At 44.6% G+C, this 23,022-nt stretch overlaps 1 protein-coding gene across 2 annotated transcripts in view; it reads right to left on the reverse strand.

Moving 5' to 3' along the window:
- Window positions 1–22,635, reverse strand: part of LOC117140152 (DNA N6-methyl adenine demethylase) — an 85,649-nt gene extending 63,014 nt beyond the window's left edge. For both annotated transcript variants that reach the window (XM_033302924.1, XM_033302923.1), the window contains exons 1-4: window positions 20,437–22,635; window positions 19,942–20,082; window positions 14,573–14,590; window positions 2,144–2,281 (exon numbers count right to left, since the gene is read on the reverse strand). In XM_033302924.1, the coding sequence (XP_033158815.1) occupies window positions 2,144–2,281; window positions 14,573–14,590; window positions 19,942–20,082; window positions 20,437–22,194 (2,055 nt within the window). In that variant the 5' untranslated portion in view covers window positions 22,195–22,635. The remainder of the gene's footprint in view (window positions 1–2,143; window positions 2,282–14,572; window positions 14,591–19,941; window positions 20,083–20,436) is intronic.
- Window positions 22,636–23,022: the final 387 nt, after the last annotated feature.

Raw genomic sequence — 23,022 nt, forward strand, 5'->3', positions numbered from 1 at the left:
TGTGCCGTCAATGGATTTGCCTTTGCCGGCTCCTCTATTACTCTTTTTTCCATTTGTCCTATCGCACGGTGAAAGGTCGCGAGTGGAATGGAAATAAAGGTGGGCGTGGCAGGAGGATTTCCTGGCAAATGCAACGCGACCTGAATTCGGTGGCAACAGCAACAGCAAGGGAAAAATGAAGTAGTAGCCGTGTTTCTGTTTCTGTGTCCGTGTCACTGGGCCACCAAAAACTTCACTTCACTTTCCCCCTGTGGAAAATTTGCCAAAGGAAAACTTCGCAAGTGTTGCAATCGGCGGGGGAAAATCCAGAGGCAAAGACGCAAAACTTGAGGAAATTTCTAGTGGTTTCCCCCCCGACACTGCAACTTGGGAAATCAGCAGGCAAAGGACCAGGACAACCTGTTGCCATCTAGCTGATTTTATGGCCAGCGGAGCCACACGTGATACACATCCAGCTGGATGGGGATGTCTGCTTGCCTTTTTATGTGTGCCACCGCGGGGAGTCTCCAAGTAGCAATCGCAGTCGCTGTGACGACATAATCAACGCTCCATTGGAGAAGACTCGCCTCCAGACGCAGATGTTGCCACAAGCCACTTGCCAAACAAATCGTTGGCTTAGACGGATGGCATGGGGATGCCACTCCCCTCCACTCCACGTCGCATAAAGTGACGTGAGTGATGAGCCACAAAGAGGAGGCTGCTTCCACAGGGGTAACTCGGTGGTTGGCAGTGGATTTAGTTATGAATGAAACTCAAGCAAGCCTAAAAATCTGAAACAATCACCTCATTTTCTTGAAAATATGATTAGCATGACTGTCTGCAGTGGTATCCCTCATTTAAATGGCCCCGCAACCAATTGTTGTGACTGGCACTCACTGTATTATGTAACATTCATTCACTGTATTAGCTTGTGTCATGTTTTTACGACGCTCCCGACCTTGAAATCGCAACGACATAGAGGACTGACACCGAGGACTGTTGCGTGAGCTGCTGAAAGGGAAATCCCCTGTCCCGTCAAAGGTCAAAGTCACTGGCAGAGGCAGTGGCAGTGGCAGCCAGTGGTGCTTTCCCCGGTCTTACCCCAAGAAAGGCAAAGGCAAAGTCAGTGAGTCGTCCCATGGAGAGTTTCCCGGCGCAACGGATGCGGAGTCGGAGACGGGAAAAAAGCAACAGAGACCGAGACCCAGACCCAGACTCAGACTCAGACCCTCGTCGTGGCAACAATAAGTAGCTGGGTAGCTATCCTCTGGGCTGCGGGCCCTCAGCTCTTGGCTGTTGGCTCCTGGGTCTTTTGCCTCTGGTTTCTGGCTGCTACGTGCGGCTTGTGGCTGCCACATCCACATCCACAATAGCACAAGTGGCACAAGCCCGCCTTTGAGCAAGTCAACACGGCGGCACAACTTTGTCTGCCCCGTTCGCTCGCCTGTTATTTTTTCCTTTCGTTCTACTGCCAGGTTTTTATGGTGGTGACCCCCAGCTACGTGCGGTTGGTGGCCTGCGGCGGAGATTATGTCTGGGATGTCTGCGATGTCGGGATGTCTGGGATGTCGGGGAATCTCTGCTGCCGGTGCCGTGGCTGGGAACGCCACTTTGACTGGATCTGGAGCTGGGAGTGGGACTGGGATTGGCTTTCGGGGAAGCCGACCGACCTGGGTTGCTATGACTACCCTGCACTCAAAACAACTCGGTCATTTTGAATATTTTACTCCACAAAATCATTTGTATAAAACAAAGACTTATTCTTACTTAAGTCCACAAGCCAACATTTATTGAATTGACGAAATTAAGTCCTGCATATGAAGTGGACCACTCATTTCTCTCAGTGAATTGGCCTGAACAAACAAAGCAAGTGGCGACGGGCGTGATGACGTGGAAAACGTTGTTGCGGCATGCCGTTAAAAAAAAAAACTGGTGGTCCGAGAAGGGGTCTGGGTATCTGGGTATGTGGAATCTGGGGCTTGGGGCTCGGGGTCTCGATGTGGATGAGGGTCTGGCTTGGAGTATGAGGAATGGGTCTGGGCAATCCCTCGACCGCAGACAGTCTGTCTGCCAGTGTCGTCGCGTGACTTAATTAGTTCCCATGAATAAAATGCGAAGAGGTGGGCTTTCGGATTGGCAATAAAGTCAAAGTGACGTCACTTACCCCAGTTGTTGGTGTTCCATTGCCGGCGGCGATACCTGTGGCGTTAACCGATCCATTTCCGGAACCAGATGACTTTCCTTTGCCTCGGCCGCGTTTCGAATCGGGTCGAACGGGCTGACCATCAGCACCGAACACGATCTGCAACAAATAAGGATATTAGAATTTATTTATTATTTATTTTCGAAATGTGTAAAATATATTCCAAGCTATCAAGGTGATTGAATATGTGGAACTTTATTTTTCCGGAGATGCCGCATACATTAATATTCGTAAAGTCAACACATATGTAGTTAGTTAATACATGTAAAAATGGTTTTTTACATGCGGAGTAAGCTATTTAGACACAAACCAAATTTTGGTACAACATTCACCCTATAGAGGGCGCTCCAACGGTCGAGGCATTTTACACTCATTGAAACGGCCATCTGGCGGCAAAGTTAGGGACTGCTTATGTAGCTTAGGCTGGCCGCTAGATGGCGCTCCACGTAAAATGAATGTAGAATTTCAATAGGCTTCCCATAAAATTGCAATTTCAATAAATACAATAATTTTGTTGTAATAAGAATAATAAAAATGATTATCAAAACAGATATCATATGTTTAGGCATTTTTAACGTTAATTTAATGTAAACTTTATTTACAGTTTTAAGATTTGTTGAGCATACCGAGACTAGAAGCAATTTGAAAAACTTTCCGTATAGGTAACAATCGAATCAGCAGCACATTTTTCTTATTGAGTTAACCGAATGATATAGCTTATGAAAAAATTCCCTTAAATTGATCTGCGCATCCTTATTTCCACCAATATAATTTCTTCTCTCACATTCTCAAAACTACGCATTTGACTAATGACATTAAGCCACAGAGGAAACTAGCTGCCAAATTAAATTACTTTAGAGTAAAATAAAGCATATGGATATCAGAACCATAGATAATTCCAATAAGCATGAAGCAGCCTGCAAGTAAACCGCCTGTTGGACCAAATTCCGAATCTATTTCCGGCGCGGGGTCATAAATATCAGAGCCGTGGAAAAAAGAGCCTGAGACGCGATCGGGTCTCAGAAGAACCATTAGGCGAAGTGCTGGGAAAGCGGAGAAGCGAACGGTAAAGTCGGAAAACTAAAATGGAAAATGTAAATTATGGATGCACATTTGAGTGTGTGCGCAGGCGTGCCCAGCTCCACATTCGTACCAAAATAGATCGACGAGGGCCAAGGGGAAACGGCGGGGCCGACATATGGATCCAAATCGGATCCAGACAGCTTCGCAGGAGTGCCTGCGGAATGCTCTTGTCTGAGTCTTTTCGGTGGCTGATTGACAGCCGCGGCATCTTAACGGTAAATACGCGACGCCATCATAGACACTGTGAGAAAATGCGGGAATATACTCTACATTCCAGATTCTAACTTGATGTTCTTCCTACGTTAAAACTAATAAAAGAAAAAACAAGATATTGCAAATGCAGTTTCCAACGTTGGTTCATCTCATCACGTGTGCTATTTGTTTTATAACAACTTTTTTCTCAGTGACCTCTTCTCTCCCCAAGCCAACCCCAAGCGGTATATGTACACCACTGCCATCTCAATCGCCAAGCTGCATTTACATTGTTGGCACGCGCAGGCGCGCACACATGTTGCAAGAACGTCAACCTTTTGGGGGGCGATCAGGGAGCTGGGAATCGGGGATCGGAGGATCGGATCCGGGAACTGGGAACGAAATGCGTCTGCGTACAGGGCTCTTTTCAATTTTAGCAGCAGTTGTCATTTCGGAAGCAATTATTTTAATGCACAGCCAAAGTAAGAGTCACACAGTCGCAGTTGAGAGCGTGCCAGAGTTGCAGCCCCCCAATGACGAAAAGACTGCCACAAGATTGGAAATGGAAGATGGAGACGATGTCACTGGGACTGAGGATTGCTGCTGGAGTCTGGTATCTGGTATCTGGGATTACTGCGAGTTGGGGTTGCATTCGGTGGCGTCTAAATTTAGTTGCTGCCTTCGGGAGCTCTTGAGGTGTTTTCGGGTGAAACCGATACGACAAAGTTACGTACAGTGTGGAATCGGTACAGTTGTGCACGGCACGCATAAGTCTTGCGAGTTTGAAGTGGAAGGAAATATTTCAGAGGTGAATTTGAACGATTCCTAAAGTGGAAATACATTTTGTTCGTTCTAAGAATTAAGACTTAAGACTTTTGTTTTGTCATTTTAACCATGATATTGCTTAGAAAAAAACTCAATCAAAAACTATAAATCTTACAAATGAATTGTAGGGGTATTTATTTTATGCTGGCAGCCTTGAATTGGTTAATTAATCATTTAGAATACTTCAGCTTTATTTAATTGAGTAGAAAATTGGAGAATGCGCTGAAAGCCAAGTGATTACAAAAAACTTGTTTATAAAGAGCACAAATCAGATTGGCTACACACAATATCATCAGCTTCATTACTAATAAAATTATCATTCCCAGCCACGTCAATAAAATCGCCGCCATTCAAGAAATGCAAACTTCCCACCAAAGCTGAATAAAGCTGAATACAGACAATCTCGACTTTAAGAAGCCCCAAAAAGGCCGTAAAACAAGGCCAACGACCTGCAAAAATAGGGCCAAAAGTAGGCAACCCAAAAAGCACACAAAGAAACGTAAAAAAGGAAAACAGCCCTGCAGACCGAGAAAGAAAAACACATGCATAAAATCCTGCGATGAAAGCTTCGTCATTTCCTCGCCAAAAAAATCGATGACAGTTTATGAGCCTCGAAAACGAAACCTTCTTTAAATCAATTTTTTCGTTGCTTCCTGTTGAAAGGTTCCTGGAGCCAGGCTTTTTTCAATTAAGTGCAGCGTGTTCTTTTTTTGTGCCGACTTTATTAGCGCCAACAATGGGAAAACACAAAACGCATGTCGACTTAATTGGGGCTATTAGTTTTTATTAAACGGAAGGCAGGTGGCAGCTGCTGCGATGCCATAATGAGCAGCTCAAAAAGCCCGTCGGTGGTTTACCTATACAGTGGACAGAAGGGAGGTGGAGTGCTGCTCCTGGGGCTCTCGTAACAACGGGAGCCGAGCAACAGGTAGCCCCCATTTCGAATTTGAGTTAACCGCACAATGGGCCACACGCACACCGCACAAATGGGCCAAAAAGCGAGCACTGACCTAGGCCAATTGGGTTTGTGGTAGGATCCGGATCCCAACCACATCGGGAAAAGTCTGCGGGGAGGGTTCGCTTTTTATGACACAATTTTTGGGGGGCGAAGCCACTGGAGAATAACCACAACAACAGCAGCAACCCCTCGGCATTTCCTACCCCTCCTAATGAGCCATAAAAAGTTTGCTTTATGTGTGCTCCAGAGTTTCGGCAACCCTTCGTTCGGGCTGATGTATTATAAAGCTCCTACATCGAGCCACTCAACAGCGCCAATTTGGGCAGGCACTGCGGAAAAATAAGGGGTAGTGAAATATAGATTGACTTACAATACTTAAATTTCATTTCATAGTAGTTAGCTTGGAATAGAATACATAAATTCCTTATCTTCAGTGGAATGTTTGTGTTTGAATATTGAGAGCAAACCAAAAGTTAGAATGACACACCCTAACCCCAATTCCCAATTCCCAACCTTGACCTGTGTCAAAATAAGCCTTAATTACTTCCGCGCCAAGGACAACCCTTTTTTGGGAGCAGTCAGCCTCCGGGAAGCGACATCGATTTTCGTAGGCAAAACATTTCAAGGTTGTCGCACCCGGAAACCCCACAACATTCGCCACCTTGAGCCCTGTTTATTTTGATTATCACTTTCGTGGGGGAGGCGAGAGCTTCCTGATTAGCCCGGCGTCCTTGAAGTCCTGCCGCAAATTCCGTCTGGAGAAATTCTGGACGAGGATGAGGATGAGGGCGACGACAAGGACGAGGCCGACGATGATGATGATTCACCAGGGCCAAGGCCTGTTGGATTTGCTTTTTATGGTTTATATCCCATTTTGATTGCGGCTGTCAGACTTTTCTCTTTCTCTTCTGGTTTTTCGGGGGTTGACTTCCTCCATATACACGTCCATGTTCATTTGTACTTTTGGACGAGGGTGAGTTTCGTTTCATTTGGCATTGTAATTGCAGCCACCCCTATATGTATTATGTATCTGGATAGCCAGCCGGATACATACCTACGTATCTGCTTTCTCTGGGGGCGAGATGCGTCATCCGACGATTTGTTACACGTAATTTAGATGCGAAATTTTCAATGTCAACCTCCCCCTCTTCTCGATTTCGGTGTGCGCCCCCTTGAGATGTAACCGTTTTGATATGTGCTAAAAAGCTCACTTCACAAATTTATCAAGGTCAAGTTCAGAACGGGGGAGCGCTCATTGTTTGTTGGGGTAGCGGAAAAAGCGGAAAAGCATCAGCCAAAGTCACAGGCCACAAAATGAGTGATAAAAGGGGTAAAGCACAACAAAGGGCATTCGGTTGCCTTGTGACACAATTCGAGGGTCTGCTTCTGGATGGTTTGGGTTCATTATGACCGCCAAGATGGGGGAGAACCAGCATCGGAATCTGCGTGTTAATTGAGCAGCTTATGCTGCCAATGCAAAACAATTGAGGCGGGAAACAATTGTGCCAAGGTGAAGCCAGGACTCGAAGGTTTCCCAGGATTATTGTTGTGCGGGTATAAAGGAATAGCATTTCATATCTATTGAATTTCTTGACCTTTTCTGTCGATTCTTGGTTAAAGAACTGTTATAAGATAAACCTATTGCAGCGAAAATCATGTACGTAAGTCATGTTTAAATTAATTGTAAAACTTAATAAACACAGAGCAACTAATTGCCATGGCTTGTTATTAAAATTAAAAACTTTCTCAATTAAGCTGAGCACCTCTCGATGCCCAATAATCAAGGACAGCTGTGCCATTTGGCCGAAAATCCCCAGGAGAGCCGAAGGACAAAAGAACGGAACTTAATTAGTTATATTCGACTTGGTTGGGACTGCAGATGCGTGCTAATGAAAGTGCATTAGCCCTGGGACCTGGACTTGGTGGCAGGACTAACCAAGGATAATGGACTGTGGATGCTGCCGAAGGGCTAGTACTCCCACTGAAAGTGAGCAAAGTGAGGCGAGCGAGCAGAAAAGAATTAATTTGAAATTCCATTTCGTAGATTTAATTGAGTTGAAATCAAATTAAAAGCAATTTATTTTCAACCCTCATTGCGAATTTTTTCCTTCTCTCCCTTTTCGATGTTCCACGCACACGCACGCACTATCATGCCGCACTCCACCCACTCTGTTCTTCACCATGCTATTCTCTATTCTCTAGTCACTCTGCTCCTTTTTTCTCAGTTTTCCAGCGTTTCTGGTATTTTCCAAAAGTGCGTGGTCCATCGACAAGGAGTGGGGTGAAAAAAGGAAAAAATTCAGACTCGTTTTTGGGGTTGCAAAAATTTCAGCGCTTGCATTGCCACAGGAAAATCGATAAAAATGTGCCGGTGCTGTGTGCAAAAAGCGAATTCATCCTCTATCCTGGAAAAAGGATATAGGAGAAGGCCTCATCTCTCTATCCTCCTGCTGATTGCACTTCTCGGCAGTCCCTGTGATATGGCATTAATTTTTAATTCGTCGCATGAAATCCAAAAATGATTTATGCTCAGCTCGAATCGCAAATTAAAAAGTCATTCCCATTGCATATTCAAATAGAAGCGGGTAAAAAACCGGCCAAAGTGCGGGCTAGAAACTTTTCGCGACCACTGTGGACCGAACAAGAAATGCAAATAATGCATTTCGAGTTGACAGCGTCGAAGTGAGAAGGTGGGGGCGGCGGCTGATGAGGGGGCGTGGCACAGCGCTTCAAATTGCATTTGATGGAGCCGCAGAACGCGGTTCGCGTTTCTCTTAGCCACCACCCTTAAAAGACTGACCATTAAAATGCATTAAACGGAAGTAACGCATTTTGCACACTCGAAAATTAAAATACTCTGAATTCCACAGTTTTTTAAACCTAATTAATAATATATATATAATAAAGAAAATCATTTTTCATTATTTACAAATCGGTATTATCTATTAACATCCCTGCTGCATAATGCATAAATTGCACCCTAATGACTGCCAATCGAGTGATAGAATTTATGGACTCCGTGGACTTCTTTCAGGGCATATGAATTGAAAATAAAATTCAACAGCGCGCTTTGGCAGCAGAAATGTTGTTTAATTTGGCAGCAGCAGCAAAGTTTCGCAGCAGCATCAGTGGCAGCAGTGGCAGCTGCAGTAAAAGTGGCTTTTGTACGTGCAATGACCTACCAACACATAAAAAATGCAACGCGAAGGCACGAATCGCGCGCTAAAATATGCAAAGGACGATGAGGATGAGGACGAGGATGAGGATGTCAGAATGCCAGGATGCTAGGATGCCAGTGCCAAAGATGTTGCCTTTGCTTTCGCAGGCCCCAAGGCAAAAGTTTCCCAGCAGCTCTATTTGCAAGGACAAACTTGGGGTCCGGGGTCCTGCTTCTGGTGCTTGGTCCTTCGGCTCCAACTTCAATAATAGTCAAGTGCAGTGAAGCGTTTTGCCAACTGCAAACGTCCTGGTTGCTCCGGGTCCTGCTACCCGTCCCAGCGAGATGAAATCAAAGCCCAGCTTCCACCATTTTATTTGGCATTTTCTTCACTTTTTCTTTTTCTCAGCGCTTTCTCTCCACCTTCTTTTTTATTTTTTTTTATCCTGCAACATCCTTTTGGCCAACACGCATTTCCCCCCCATTCGCTCGTTCGCCACTGCCACTGCCACTTTCTCAATGTGTGAGAGTGTGTGCGAACTTTGCATTTACCCTTGGCAAGGACTTTTGCAGCGAGTGGAAAGCCAGCGAAAGCAAAAAGTTTTATTTGCACAGTTTTCTTTTTCTTAAACTTTTGTTGTGAAAATCACCTCCCCCCGCCCGGCGTCAGAAACTGCCAGCTTGCAATTTGCTCAAACAAGTCTAAAAATATATATGTATGTACGTGCTTATGTACACGCTGGCTATGTACTACATGTATATGCTGCTCGACAAAAGCTGCCGCAAGCGGGGGAAAATTGTAGCATGCTTTTGAGCGCTCGCTTAGAAAATTTCCTCCACTTGCCAGCTAAAACGAGGGAAAATGGAAAATTTTTATAATTAACAGCGACAAAGTAGCACAGCAGATGCAGATGCAGATGCATCGCAGCATCTCAAACATGGCGAACATGGCAAACATCGGCTGTTTATCAGATGGGGCAAGATGCCAACGAAGGCTATGGTAATTTTTCTATATTTTCCTTTTTCTTCCACCCCACCCCCACCCATCTCCATTTCCCCGGCAGATTTTCCTTTTGGGGTGCCAGTCGAAGCAAGACTTCTGGTTTTTCCCCTATTTCCCTCTGCGGCGGCCTGTGAAATGCAAATATTTATACCAACTACTTGAAAACGCTGGGGAAGAATGGCAAGTGCCTCACGCGCAATAGTGCGTCATCCCGGACCACAGTGAATATCAATTAAGTGCAATTCGGCATCTCGACACTTCGCCGACTCAAAAGAGCAAAGATGTGGGCCCAAATTAGCCGGCCTTATGGAAGGGTTCACACCGCTTTGATGTGCGTTTGATGTAAGGATTTTGGAGTGGCTCACTTGGGAAAGGTCCTCGAATTGAAAGCGCGTCTGGTCAAGTGTTAATCGAAGGATTGGATTGGAAACTAGAAATAATCATTAAACCGCATATGGAAAGTTACTTAATTATACTGTTGTCTGACTACATAAATATCCCGCATCGTGGCTGCCGTTCACCTTACTACCTCTTCACTGTAATGCCGACAGGGTTATGCTCTGAAGATTTGAAAAGAGGTGCGGAAAGGTGAGGAGTCCGGGGTTTCAGTCAAGAAGCCATTGCAGTGCGTTTCTTTCTTCCATTTTTTGCAGCCCTCTTCTAGCTGTTGTTGCTGTTGCTGCTGTTGTTGTTGTGCACGCAATGTGCGTAGGGAGAAAGCTTGAAAGCAGCTCGAAAAGCTGGAGAAAGTGGCAAATGGTGATGTATGTGGGCCTGTATTTGTGTATTTGCACATGTACCGCTCGCTGTAGCTGCTGTGTGCGTGTCGAGTTTGTTATTCTCCCTCAGCGCGAGCTTCCTCTTATTTATCCTCATCCTCCATTTTTTTCCATTTTTTTTTCTTTCAAAAAGCCGTAGGTGGGTGGGTGTGTGCGTGCATATTTATGCGTATTTGTTTGCATAGCTGATGATGTGCCAGCAGCAACAGCAACAAGAACGCTTTGTGAGTGCGTGCCAGCCGCATTTCCCCGCAGAGGTCCGCCCCGGCACCCCCTAACCCACACTTAGCCCCCGGTTAAGCCCTGCTGTTAACCCCCTCCTAATCTGCACTCCTAATATCCTTTGGGGGCGCCACTGCAATTAGAAAACTTGCATCGCAACTTTTTTTGCGCCAACAGCTTGTAATGCAATGCGCTAAATTGTTTGATATCACACCAACATGCGCACACTGCGAAATGCTAAGTGCAAAGTCCTGCTCATAAGTTTAAGTCCTGCACAGGCAAAAAGGACACTAAATCACTTATCACTTCTGGTATAAAAACATATCCGAGGTTGTTCGAAATGAACTTGAAAGCGCACGCCGTTCTTCAAGATAGATTATCTAGCTAGTGATAGTTTGCCCTTAAATATAATCATGGCTAAGTTAAAACCTTAAGATCAAGCAAACCTCATGTAAATATTATTAATCATAACATTCAATCTTCAATGAGTTTCCTTCAGAGTATGCCCCTATATTTTTCAGTGCCCTTTACAACTGCCAGCTACGTGCTGTGAAATTTTTCCAGCGCATTCATGTTGCACGTACGGCTCATTGTTGTTGCCGCTGATTCTGTGGAGTTTTTACTTTATTTTATTTGTTGTTGTTTTGTTTGAAAAAAACATTTCTTTAATTCTTTCTTTTTGCGTTTCCTTCGCTCGCTGGTGTCTTGACTGCAAACCACCCCCACGTTAGGGGATGTTTATGCGCGGCAGGACTTTCGTACTTTGGCAAATGACTTGACTTTGGTCAGAGAAGTGAGACCAACTTTTAGTTGTTGCCAGAGTCGGGCGAAAAAACCTGAAATTAAATTGATTTTTTCGTTCCTCTTTGCAGGAGGAATGGCAGTCGAGCGAAAACGGACAAATACATATAATCCTGCAACTCTTTCAGCGCTCGACAACATAACAATTTATTGTTTCAATTATATTTTCAATTTGCGCCGACAAACAAAAGTCCGCCAAATGCAAAAAAGGCTCTCAGCTATAAATAAAATAAATAGCAAACGAACTGAAATTTGTTTTCCACAACGCGGTGATGTTTTCCCCATTTTTTTGTGTTTGCCAGGTTTATGCGCGAAATGGGGGATATATCTGAAAGTTATTGAAAGTAAACATGATAAAATAAACTCCGCACAGAGCGACGAAAAAATGGTGTGCCACTTTTTCTCGTTCTCGTTGTAATGCCGGCGAAATTGTCTCAAATAATATTTAAAGAAAATTAAATTGAATTTACGGCGGTTCCTTGTTGTTTTTCTCCCGCGGGGAGGGGGTGGAGAAAACCCGAAAGGAGGAAGGAGCAAACAGAATGATAAGCAAAAATAATCAAAAATCGATTTGGAAAGTGCGTCCCTGTTCTGCTCACTTTTACTCTGCTCCTCGTTTTTGTTGTAACAATATGCCAGAGTTTTCCATTTCCCATTTGTTGTCAAAATGCAATCATTCCCTTTTTTTTTTTTTGGTTGTTGTTGTTACAGCTTGATAGGCACTTTGTAAGCAAAGCACAACAAAAAAGCAGCAAAAACAAGCAACAACTTTCTCCGGGAAACATTTGGAAATTGAAATTGTAAGGCAACGGGCTTTGGCCCTACGCTTTATACTCTCTGTGATTTTGTTTGATTCACTTGACTTAAACGGATTTGGCCAAAAAAAGGGAATTCGGCGGAAGGCAGGAAACGAAAAATTGGCAGGCAATGCAGGAAATGTTACATATTGAAATTCAAAAGTGGCAGAAAGCGTGTCTCATATGCTTACGTTCAGGGATAATTTGACCCTCTAAAATTTATTATATTGTAAGCAAAAGATAAAATCCAGCTACGTTTGAACCTATTAATAAACGATTCATTTTATTGTTAATTGCACACAGGAACCCGTAATTATGTAATTATATTTAAATCCTTCGCACATCCCCTGCTGGAAACTTCTGGCCGCATTTAGTGCCCCATTTAGTTGACTTTTCCACCATTATTCCACCATTCTGTGCCAAAGGCCGCCAGCAATTAGTAAGTTTTGTAACCTGCTGACCCTCTGAGCCATTACAGTTAAGTATTCTCGTTCAAATAGGCGTGTGTGTATCTGTCCGCCTATGGCTGCATTTAACCCCTCGGAAACTGGACTAAATGACAACCGTTTCCTCCGACTCCGACTACTACTCCTCCCCCGCCGCCGCCGCCCCGCACTTTTCCACATTTTCCTGCCGCATTTCACATTTCAGCTGGGGTGCGAATTTGCTTAGTTTGTCGCGCAGTTAGGAATAAGCTGTGAAAAGGGTCCGCCGTCGACGACGACGACGAGTCGGTCAAGCTGAAAAATGCACTGCAATTGCACCTTGCACACAGATACACATGAACGGCAATGATGCACTGAGAGAGAATAGGGCTAACTTAGAAATAAATTTTTATGTAAGTCATCCTGAGGCAAAGCCTCGCTTATATGCAGGTATTTGTACCAATGATCAGATTGATTTGCCTTACATTTTTATGCTTATATATAGTGATATATTTATAAACCCATGTCCATTTCTCTTAGTGCAAGTTTAACCCCTTTTTGGCCATGCATCGCTGATATTTAAATTGAGCCAGCGGGCAGTGAAAAAGTTCTGAGGGGGCCGACACCGGGTGGAATGCACTTCAAAAATAGAAAAAAAGGGTTCCGTGGGTTCCGTGGGTACCACGCTTCTAGGACTCGGCATGTGCATGGATATCCTTGATCCATTTGAGCCATTTGAACCGACTGCTTCTCTGCAGCGGTCCTGGCATTTTCCCAACCGGTTGCTGTGGCAATTAGCGCCACAGTTCGGTGTCTAGCTTTGTTGTTTGTTTATTAATAAACAATAACAGCCAACAAATTGCTTAATTGCTGGATTGCACCTGCCCACCCCAAGGATCTCAGCTGAATGCTTCACCAGCCAAGGACCTCATTACGGAATGGATATTTTGTAACTCTCATTAAAAGAATGGACAGCAAGAGAGGGACCAACTGATTTGCACTCATTATTGAGGGAATAGAGGTGCAAAGGGCAGGCAATGCGGCACTTTTGTCCTTTAACTATTACAAGGATAAGTGCTCACAAAGTCCCTCTTTTTCTCAGCCTTGTCCTTATGCAAATCGCCATCAAGTATACGCAGCGTGTTCCCTTCCATGCGTAATTATATAACATTAATTTGCATTTTTCGCCTCTTTCCGCTGGTCTGTGCTAGTGCAATCAATGCAAATGTTCTCGCCGCTGGGAACTTAACAAGGATGTGAACATTTATTTATTAAAATTTAACAACGCTTTACGATCAGCGCGCAGATTTATATAAATGTGTGCAGCCCGACCCGACTGATTGCCATCGGGCAGCAGCAAAACCACCACCAGAATCAGATTCAGAATCAGAATCAGAGCCACCAGATCAACCCATCCATCCCATCATCCTCAGGCACATGAGCGGCAAATCTGTTCCATAAATACAGCAACAAAAGCATTCAATTGCGCAGACTGCCGAACACTCACACACGGACAGAGTCAAGCATTTTATTATTTAATTTATGCGGAGACAACAGAACAAACAATTCTGCTGGTAAAAAAGAGCACCGAAACAACCACACAATAGCTATCGGTACATAGATGAAAAGATACATTTGTATCTGCAGGGTAAACAATAGGCATTCTGCAAAACAAAACAACCTAAAAAACTACTGGGAACCAAATCTGCAGAACATTGATCAAATAATTGCGATAAAAACTATGGCCGAAGAATTCCAGGAACTTGAATCTTAATTACAGATCTAAATGAGATTGTTCATTCGCTTCAATAGTTCAAATTATAATAATTATAATTATTATTATTATACGGACTATAGTCCGTATATAATAACAGCTTTTGTAGGAACTCCTTTCTGTAACATATATTTTTTTTGTTGAAATTTTTTAAATTTTCGGCAAGGGGTAGAGATATTAAGAAAATATTAACATTTTCAGGCTTGAATACCACTCGATAGGGAATTTTATTGCGAATTCATTCCACTATTGGATCGCTACTTCGATTCTTACAGAAAAAATAATGATTGCTTGTTGTGTTTTAAAAATATTAAACAATAATAACTTAATGCCCCTTTAAGTGCAAAATAAATAACATTAATATGTATACGTACGGTTTTGGCTTTGGGTTCCTGAAAGAAAAAAAGATAGAAATGAAAATAAATCAACTGTAAATACGAATAAGCTGTGATGCATAAAATAATTAGCCATAATTGCAAATTAAATAAATCCGTGCACTGGGGAGTTTGGCCAACCAAAAATTACTCAACGCTGGATAATAAAACCGTGTATGTACTGTGTACATGGAATATAGCACATAGCACAAGTGTATATAGCCTGCCTATCAGAAAAAAAGAGCACTAATTGGCTGTCATGGCAGCAATTTGGTGCCCGAGTAGCCTCACCAATGAGAGTCCATTAAAATGAGAACAATGCACGTTCTAAATGATGGTGCTCGAAGTTATGATTTAAATTTTGGCAATTAAAGAACGCACGCATAAATCCCCACAAAGCCTAAGCTGCTTAAAATAAAATAATATACACAAAAATCATCATTCATCAATGCCATTTAAATGGACGTGCGTGCATGTGTGTTTCCACAGCATGAGGCTTAAGTTCTGCTCTCAGGACTCTGTTCTGGCTTAGGATTCATATTCCTGTTCCTATCCTGATTCCTATTCCGATTCGGATTCCTATTCCTATGCCATGGAGCACAATGCGAACAGATGTGCAGGCGAGCGAGTTCTGCAGATGGCCTACGAGTGATAGTGTGTGTGTGCTCCTGCAACAGATGAATATGCAATCCTTCGAGGAGGAAATAAAACAACGGAAGCTGCCTGGAATTTTCAATAGGATTTGTGGCCCGGCGGCCGCAGGACACACGAGCTACAGATACAGTTGGAAGTTATGATTTTTCAGGATTTATTTTCAAAACACAAAGAATCGTATTTAAAATTGAATCAAAGTAAATTGAAAATATATGTATAGCTTAGCACTGTGATCCAGAAAATAATAGTTTTTGCTGGCATATAATATTTTTTTTCGTACACCTTAAATGAAATTGGTTCTTAATTTTCTGCTGTGTACCTGAGCCGAAACCTAAAACAAAACTTTATCTGCCAGCTGAGTGCAGAGCATTGAACTCGAACTGAAACTGAAAAACCCAAACTCAAACCGAAAATTCGGGGGGTAAGTAGATGGAGATGGGAGGCATGCCTGGCAGCATCTTTTGGGACTTATCGAATGACAAACGCACATATTGCTGCCTATAGATTGAATGATTGAATCACTGGCGGACGACAGGGACTGGGCTTTCTGGAGCGGAAGAGAGGGCGGCCGTCGTGTGCCTGGCCACAAGCGACAATTAACCGAAAGACAACACATTTTTGGCCAACATATTTTTCCGTCTTTTTTTTGCCAAAAGCTGAGCCAGAAAGGGACAACTGATGGCCGGGAAAAGAGATAGCTGGCAGGATGAAAGAGGATGCCCAAGTGCAACTGGATATCCAAGGAGCACGACCACGACCGAGTATCAGATTGCACAACATGCTCATAATGAAGCACATCCAGCGCATTATTGCCAGCGTCATCATCATCATCATCGTCATCCTCGCCACCACCATGCGTTGCAGTCGTGGCTCAAGTATCCAGTGGAGAGTGTGTGTATTGGTATTATCCTGTTTTCCAGGAGTTGGCAAGCCAACGTGCCAAAAACGAAGCACTGCCACAAATAGTATGCCAAGTTCTGAATGTTGAGTTTTAAGTTTTAAGCCAAGCTTAATAAACATAAGGCATTTACTAAATATCTACCTAATATAATATAATTAGAATTTTTCTATATGAAACTGATGAGTTTTTCTCTTAGGGACCAAGTTTTTAGCACAGTGCATGGCCACCTTGGCAAGTGCCCACGCTCTCCATTTGTTAGTGTGTGTTTGCCGAGAGTATGTCACGAACGGGGAGTGCTGTTGTGTGGGTGTGTGTGTGGCCTCAAGTAGGAGCAATGCACTCGTCCTGGCCCAAAGAAGGACTAAGGATAAGGATACGGCGAGGTTTCATGTGAGCATATGCACGTTACAGAGCATTTTGTATGCATGAAGCGAAAACCTTTAAGTTGTTATGGCTGTATGCTGGTTTTTAGTGACTCCAGTGCATTTGCCTCAATGAAGTTGGAGCGCAGCGTGAATTGAATATGAGAACGAAAAGGGAGCAGATCTTGGAGTGCCACGGAAGATGCCAGGAAAGCATCCTTGGACAGCCCAATGAAGTCAATCACTCAAACCCTGACTAGACTCCAAACGGACTTTCGGGGTTGATTTCTTTGGCTTTCGGTAACTTTCCCCCTGCTCAAACACTTTCAATATTTGTCCGTCTTGCTGTTGGTTTTCCTCTTATTTGTGAAAGCGAAAAAAACGTACAAAAAATGTTCAAATTTTAATGAGAAAATTCCTAAGAAAAACTGCATATTTAAAGAAGAAAAAATGCCCCAGACGAATGGAGCGACACAGGAAATATCCTCTTAGATAGGCCTGTCCAGGGATTTCACTTTTTTTTTGGTGGGAAAGCGGAGGTGGGAGTGAGTTCGCTGAGCAATTCAAATAGCCAAGTTAATGACTAAGCCCGAAGGTCTTTTTAGCTGATTTGGGAGAGTAAAGAAGGAATTACAAAAAATATTAAACGAGAAAAAAATACAAGAGGGAAATCTGAACACCGGAAAGGGACAGACTTGGAGTTCATCTTAAAGCATGAGTTATTTATGGAAAAGAAATGAGTCGAAAAGTGCATTGATCCGCCATCGATGGGAAACTGAAGAATGAAATAATTTACGTTCAAAATTTATCACCATTAAGAACAAAACCGGACCAAAGAAGTTGGACAGATGGGACCAGCTGTGAGTTTTAGCTGAGAACTTTCAGGCTGAAAAAAAAACCGCGAAAACCTTGTCATTATAAAGTCCATGGACAAAGGCATAAATATATGAGCACATGAGTAATTTCAGAATACACTGGCCTACAAAAGAGAATGCAGGTTTGTTTTTGGTTCTAAAATGTATAGCTTATGTCATTGGAACACGAACCAGTAGAATTATCTTCTTGCTGATATTTATGTTGAATTACTATATCATACCACCTATAGAGTGGTTACAAAGCTTAAACACTTAATTCCCTTAAGATAAACCCCAGCCTAGTGACATAGTGTTCCAGTAGCTCAGCCGACATGTGAGGCAGTTGGACAATGAAAGCCCTGATAATGATGTTGCGGATGGCGATGATAAAGCAAAGGAAGATGCGTCGTAAAACTGAAGCGTCAATTGTCCAGGAGGAGCAGGAGGAGGAGCAAGGGCGGGGGAATATAGCTCCAAATTGGCGTTGCACTATCGCAACGCGTATCTTGTATCTTGTAGATACCCTGTCCAAATTGACATGTCAACTGTTGCTTCTCTCGGTGAAACCGCGAAATTTACAACTTTATCTATGTGTGTCGTCTGCAGTGAAGGGGTGGGTAGCGGCAGCGGGGGGAGCGGCTTATAACCAGGGGCTCTGCAGAGGGGGAGGGCTATATGGTGGGGTAGGGGTCTATAGTTGAGATCTCTGCGTGCCATTTTCTCGTTTGACGGCCTTTTGTATAGCGTCCGATCTCCTCGCTCCTGTCAACCTTAATTGTCCGTTCGTGCCGTCTCTTTCTCTGCAGCATATACCCCTCTCTCTCGCACTCTCCCATACAGTTTTTTTTTTGTTTCCTGTTTGCAGTCCGCTGATCGCGACTGAGAGACAAAACGCTGCGCACTACTCGCTTATTTATTTATCTGTCTGTCTGCGTGTATCTGTGTGTGCCGCTTTGTTCGCGTGTATTGGTATGTGTATTGCATCTGTGTGTGAGTGTGCGATCAAAAGCCGCGTTTGTAACATGTGAACATCTGCTCCTTTCCTTTCCTTTTATTATTGTTTTCGTTGCCTCGTTTCGTTATTATCGTTATTTTATTGTTGTTCTTATTATATATGTATATGTGTATATGGCATATTGGGCATTTGTTGCTGCTGCTTTTGCCATCGGACGCCTGTATTTGTGTTCTGAGGCCCCGAGAAAATAGCGTCGCAATGTGGAAGCGTCTGTCAATATTGGACATACTCCAAATACCCTGATTATCTGCCGGGGCTTCGAGATTTGCCAACAGGGCGAGGGAAATTGGAACAAGACCTTGGGCAACCGGCATACGAATGAAATTCTAATTTTATGTGGCCCAGCCAATTATAAAGTATGTGGGAAAGGTTTAAGAGCCATCCTAAAACTGGGCACCAGCTTACCAAGGAAAGAAATTCTAGTTAAATCGAGTGCTTTATGACCGTAGGTAGGATTATAAAAAGTCATGTTAGTACCTTCATATTTAGTATCATAATATGACTTTTTACGAGCGTCGTTTACAATAAAGTAAAGTCGTTCTTAAAGAAGTCGTAATTCTTTTAATAAGATACGTACTACGCTCAGTCAAACTTCTTCAACTTTAAAATTGATATGTGGAGAAAATTAAGATGCACACATATCCTTGGCAATAGATCACTTGAAACTCCTTAGTGGTCCTTGGGCCATTGAACTTGTTCCCAAGCCCGCACTTCACCTCGAATCCACCCAATCCAAACTTCGAGTGACGACATGCAGCGCAATTTGAGATCCCAGATTCGGGAACCTTTCACGCACACATGTGCAACCTGATTTCCAAACGCTTAAAGGACACGCTGTGCCAGCGGTATCTTAAGTGATTTCGAAAAGGAGCTGGGAAGCGGCAAAAGTATCTGGAGGATGCGCGGATGTCGGATCACTCGGCGCAGATACTCAGATACCCAGATACAAGAATTCTTGAGTGCACGTCGTACGCAGGCACTTGGGCACACACACACTCCACTCATTGTAGGTTACTAGTTAAATCTCAAATCGAGGCAGCTGGAGAAAGAGACGGCTGCCGGAGGGGCCGACAAAAAGAGACGGGACGAGGCACTTGGCCAAGGAACATCTGTTGCGCTGACATAAATCCTGAGTGACTGACCGCTGGTGCGAAAGACCGCGAATCTCGAATGCGAATGTTCATGTGGATGCGACTTGGCCGCCGGCGCTCGTTTGAGGACCAAAACCAGTTTGCACCGATTCCCAGCTGCCCGTTTGGGTACAGTGGTTCAAAAGATGGACATTTTCATCCAAATCATGTACACCTTACACCAATTTGAAGTCCGAAGATAAAGCTCTTATTTCAATTAAAAGGATAGCAGCAGGAGAAACATTTCACTCTATTATTTGATTATCCACATTACATTTTTTACAGAAAAGAAGTTTCAAGTGATTTAATGCCCGTAAAACCACTGTGCCCGCCAATTTCATTGAGTAACTTTTGCGCTGCCCGTGAATGAATCTGTGGGATACTCCCCACCGCTTTCGTACTTCGATTCGGTGGGACAGGATCTGAGAATGGAAAACCAGTGAGCGCACTTACCTTCTTCTCGGTGAGCTTCTCGCAGCGGCGCTGCTTGCAGATCTGGTGGCTCTTGTCGTTTCGGCAGGGGGCGCACTCCCCACAGTTGTCCTTGCGCTGGCATCCCACGCACTCGCCGCACCGCTTGCGCTTCTTCTTGGACTGGAAAAGAGAGCAGGAAGAGGAGTTGTCGTTGGAGTGGTTGTGGTTGTGGTTCTGGTGGTTATGGTTGTGAGTGGTGGGTGTTATTGTGATTGTGGGTGGTGGCAGTGTCATTGGCGGGTGGTTCAGTGTGGGTGGCGGAAGATGGTGGCGACGACCGTAGTCCTGTTAATCGCAGCGGTTGCCAGTTCGCCCCGTTTCGCAAGTTTATCGGTGGGGTTGTCGAAGATTTCCGGAATATATCGATCAAAAACTTCTTTTGATTCTCGTTTGTAATGCAAATGGATCGCACAAGATCACATGTGAATCGATGTATACCTTCAGCTTCAACAACCCCACCCTCCGATCACCTACCTGCTTGTCGCATCCACTGGCATTGGCATCGTTGCTATCCCCCATGCCCAGGGCACTCAACGGACTCTTAAAGTTGGCCGTGCTGGAGACGGCGTCCACTTGGCCAGGATTGCTGGGGTCTACGTCCATGCCGCTGGCCTCGCTCTCGGCACTGGACTCCAGCGAATTGGGCCGCTGTTTCCGGCGCTCTTTCTTCCGCGCTTCTAGCCGAGCTATCGGCGACTGCAGCAACTTCTCGACCTTGACCGGAGTGGTGGTGGTGGGCGTGGGCTGGGTGGTGGTGGTGTGCGGCGTATGACTGCTACTTCCACCGCCAGCCGCCTGCGGATAGCTGTTGTTGCTGTTGTTGCCATCGTACGAGGTGGGCGTGTGCATGCCCATGGGTATGGGATGCGGCTGGCCGTGCTGCAGCGGATGGTGGATCAGTCCGCCGCCACCGCTGTTGCTGAGATCAAAGTCCTCCTTCTTGAGCAGCATCTCGAAGTCGCTGCTGACCGAGCTCGGCTCCTTCTTGACACTCAACGGGGTGAATCCCGGATAGAGTGGCAGCTCCGCGTAGGGCGTGGGATACCCGCTGGCTCCTCGATGATGGTGGTGTGGATTGAGGGCGTGGTGGTGCGCGAAGGCATTCGGCGGCGGTGGTGCCGGAAAGCTGCCCGCTGATGGCGGCGTGATGCTGGTCTGCAGACTCGAGAGTTGGGTCAACGGTGAGCCCACACTCATCATGCCCGGCGAGCTGACCGAAATGCTGGCAGGCGACATGGCCACCGTTTGCAGGGAGCTCATGGCGGTGGGTCCCACGGGTCCCACTACTGAATTGGGACCTACGGAGCCAGGAGGTATGGAACCTGCTGCAGCTGCTACTGCTGCTGCCGATCCTGGTGGCACTCCTGCTCCTATGGGCACAGGCATGGGTGTTCCATCCGGTAGTAATTGCTCATTGAAGCCATGGAACTGGCTTTGAAACGACGGCAGCTTGGAGAACGGCTCGAAGCCGCTCTTCAGCTGCAGATGGGGTTGCGCCTGGGGTTGTGGTCCATTGTCCTTGGACTCCATTTCCCAGGGACGCGTGTAGCTGCCGTTCGAGTTGGAATTGGAGTTCGAATTCGAGTTGGCGTTGCCGGCTGAGTTGTTGGGTTGCTGGTTACCCGGATTTCCTACTGCGGAGGAGGCGGCGGAAATGGCATTGGCATTGGCATCGCCGTGCCGCTGGCCACTGTTGCCTCCACTTGCAGCATTAGCATGGTTGCTGCTGCTGTTGCTGCTGCTGCCCAAAGGCGCTGGAACCGTGGTATTGCTGCCGTCGGCGTTGCTGTTGTTGCCGTTGTTGCTGCTGTTGCCGTTTGTGTTGCCGTTGGTGTTGCCGGTGGCGGCCGCTGGCTGTTGCTGTTGCTGCTGCTGCTGTTGATGTTGCTGCTGCTGCCTGGCATAGTAGTCCCAGTGCTGCTGCTGCTGCTGCTGTTGCTGCTGCTGCTGCTGATGTTGCTGCTGGGCGTGATGCTGCTGCTGTTGCTGCTGCTGCAGATGTTGTTGCTGCGGATAGTGCTGCTGGTAGTGATGATGCGGATGCGAATGCGAATGCGGATGGTGGTACGGCGTGGTGTAGTGCTGGCTGAGGCTGCTCAGCTGGTTGAGATGGGTGTTGTGCAGGCTGGACACGGTGGCCTCCACAGATGTGGCTGCTGCTGCAGTTGCTCCCAAGTTGCTGCTGTCGACGGTAGCACCTGTGCTGCTCTGGGCTAAAATTGAAGACGCCATTTAAGCTCAAACACTGGCATGGCTATGCAGTTGTATTGAAAAACTGCGGGGCTTTGTACTGATTTTTCGAAGATTCGTTTTTAGTTTTTGTACACTTTTCGGTTCACTTTTCGTTTGTTCGTCTGCTTTTTGAGGTAGTTCTTCGTAAAAATGTTTCTGATTCGACTGGTTTGTTTGTTGGCTTGTGTAAAACACTCTGATTATATCCGTATAATAGATTTGTATACTATAATATAAGTTGAAGCTACTCCAAGATTTGTATTTCGTTTATTTTGAACTCACTGGTTTTGCGTGTTTTAATGCAAAGTTGAATATTTACTTATTATGGTGTTCTTCTTTGTAAAGTGCTTTATTAAATTGTTGTTTAAAAATTGTTTAAGATTTGTGGTTGGTTGTTTTGTACTTTATTCTTTTGTTTGTTTGTAAAACGGCAGCTAGGCAAAAATTTGTATTTTGATATTTGATTTAATTTGTAGCAGACTTGGTTTGGTTTTGGTTTTTCTTTAAAAAATCTTTGTAAATTTGTAATTTGTAAAATTTGTATTTCGTATGCGTTGTTGTTGTTGTTTTATTTACGTTATTAATTACTTGCTGTTTGTGGTTGATAATATTTGACGCTTGCTTGTTGTAAATTGATTAAGTTTTTGTACTCTGGTTTATGCTTCGTTTCTCAATTGAATTTGCTTGTAATATGTCGTCGAATATAAAAATAATTTAAGTATTTATGTCTAGTAAATTGTACTTATGCGTAGGCTTAAAAATCTTTGTCTTCCGTTTGTTTGTTTGTTTGGGTTCTGGACTTAACGATTAATTAAACATTAGCGCGTT

This window comes from Drosophila mauritiana, chromosome 3L (genome assembly GCF_004382145.1).
Source record: "Drosophila mauritiana strain mau12 chromosome 3L, ASM438214v1, whole genome shotgun sequence".
Lineage (NCBI taxonomy): Eukaryota > Metazoa > Arthropoda > Insecta > Diptera > Drosophilidae > Drosophila > Drosophila mauritiana.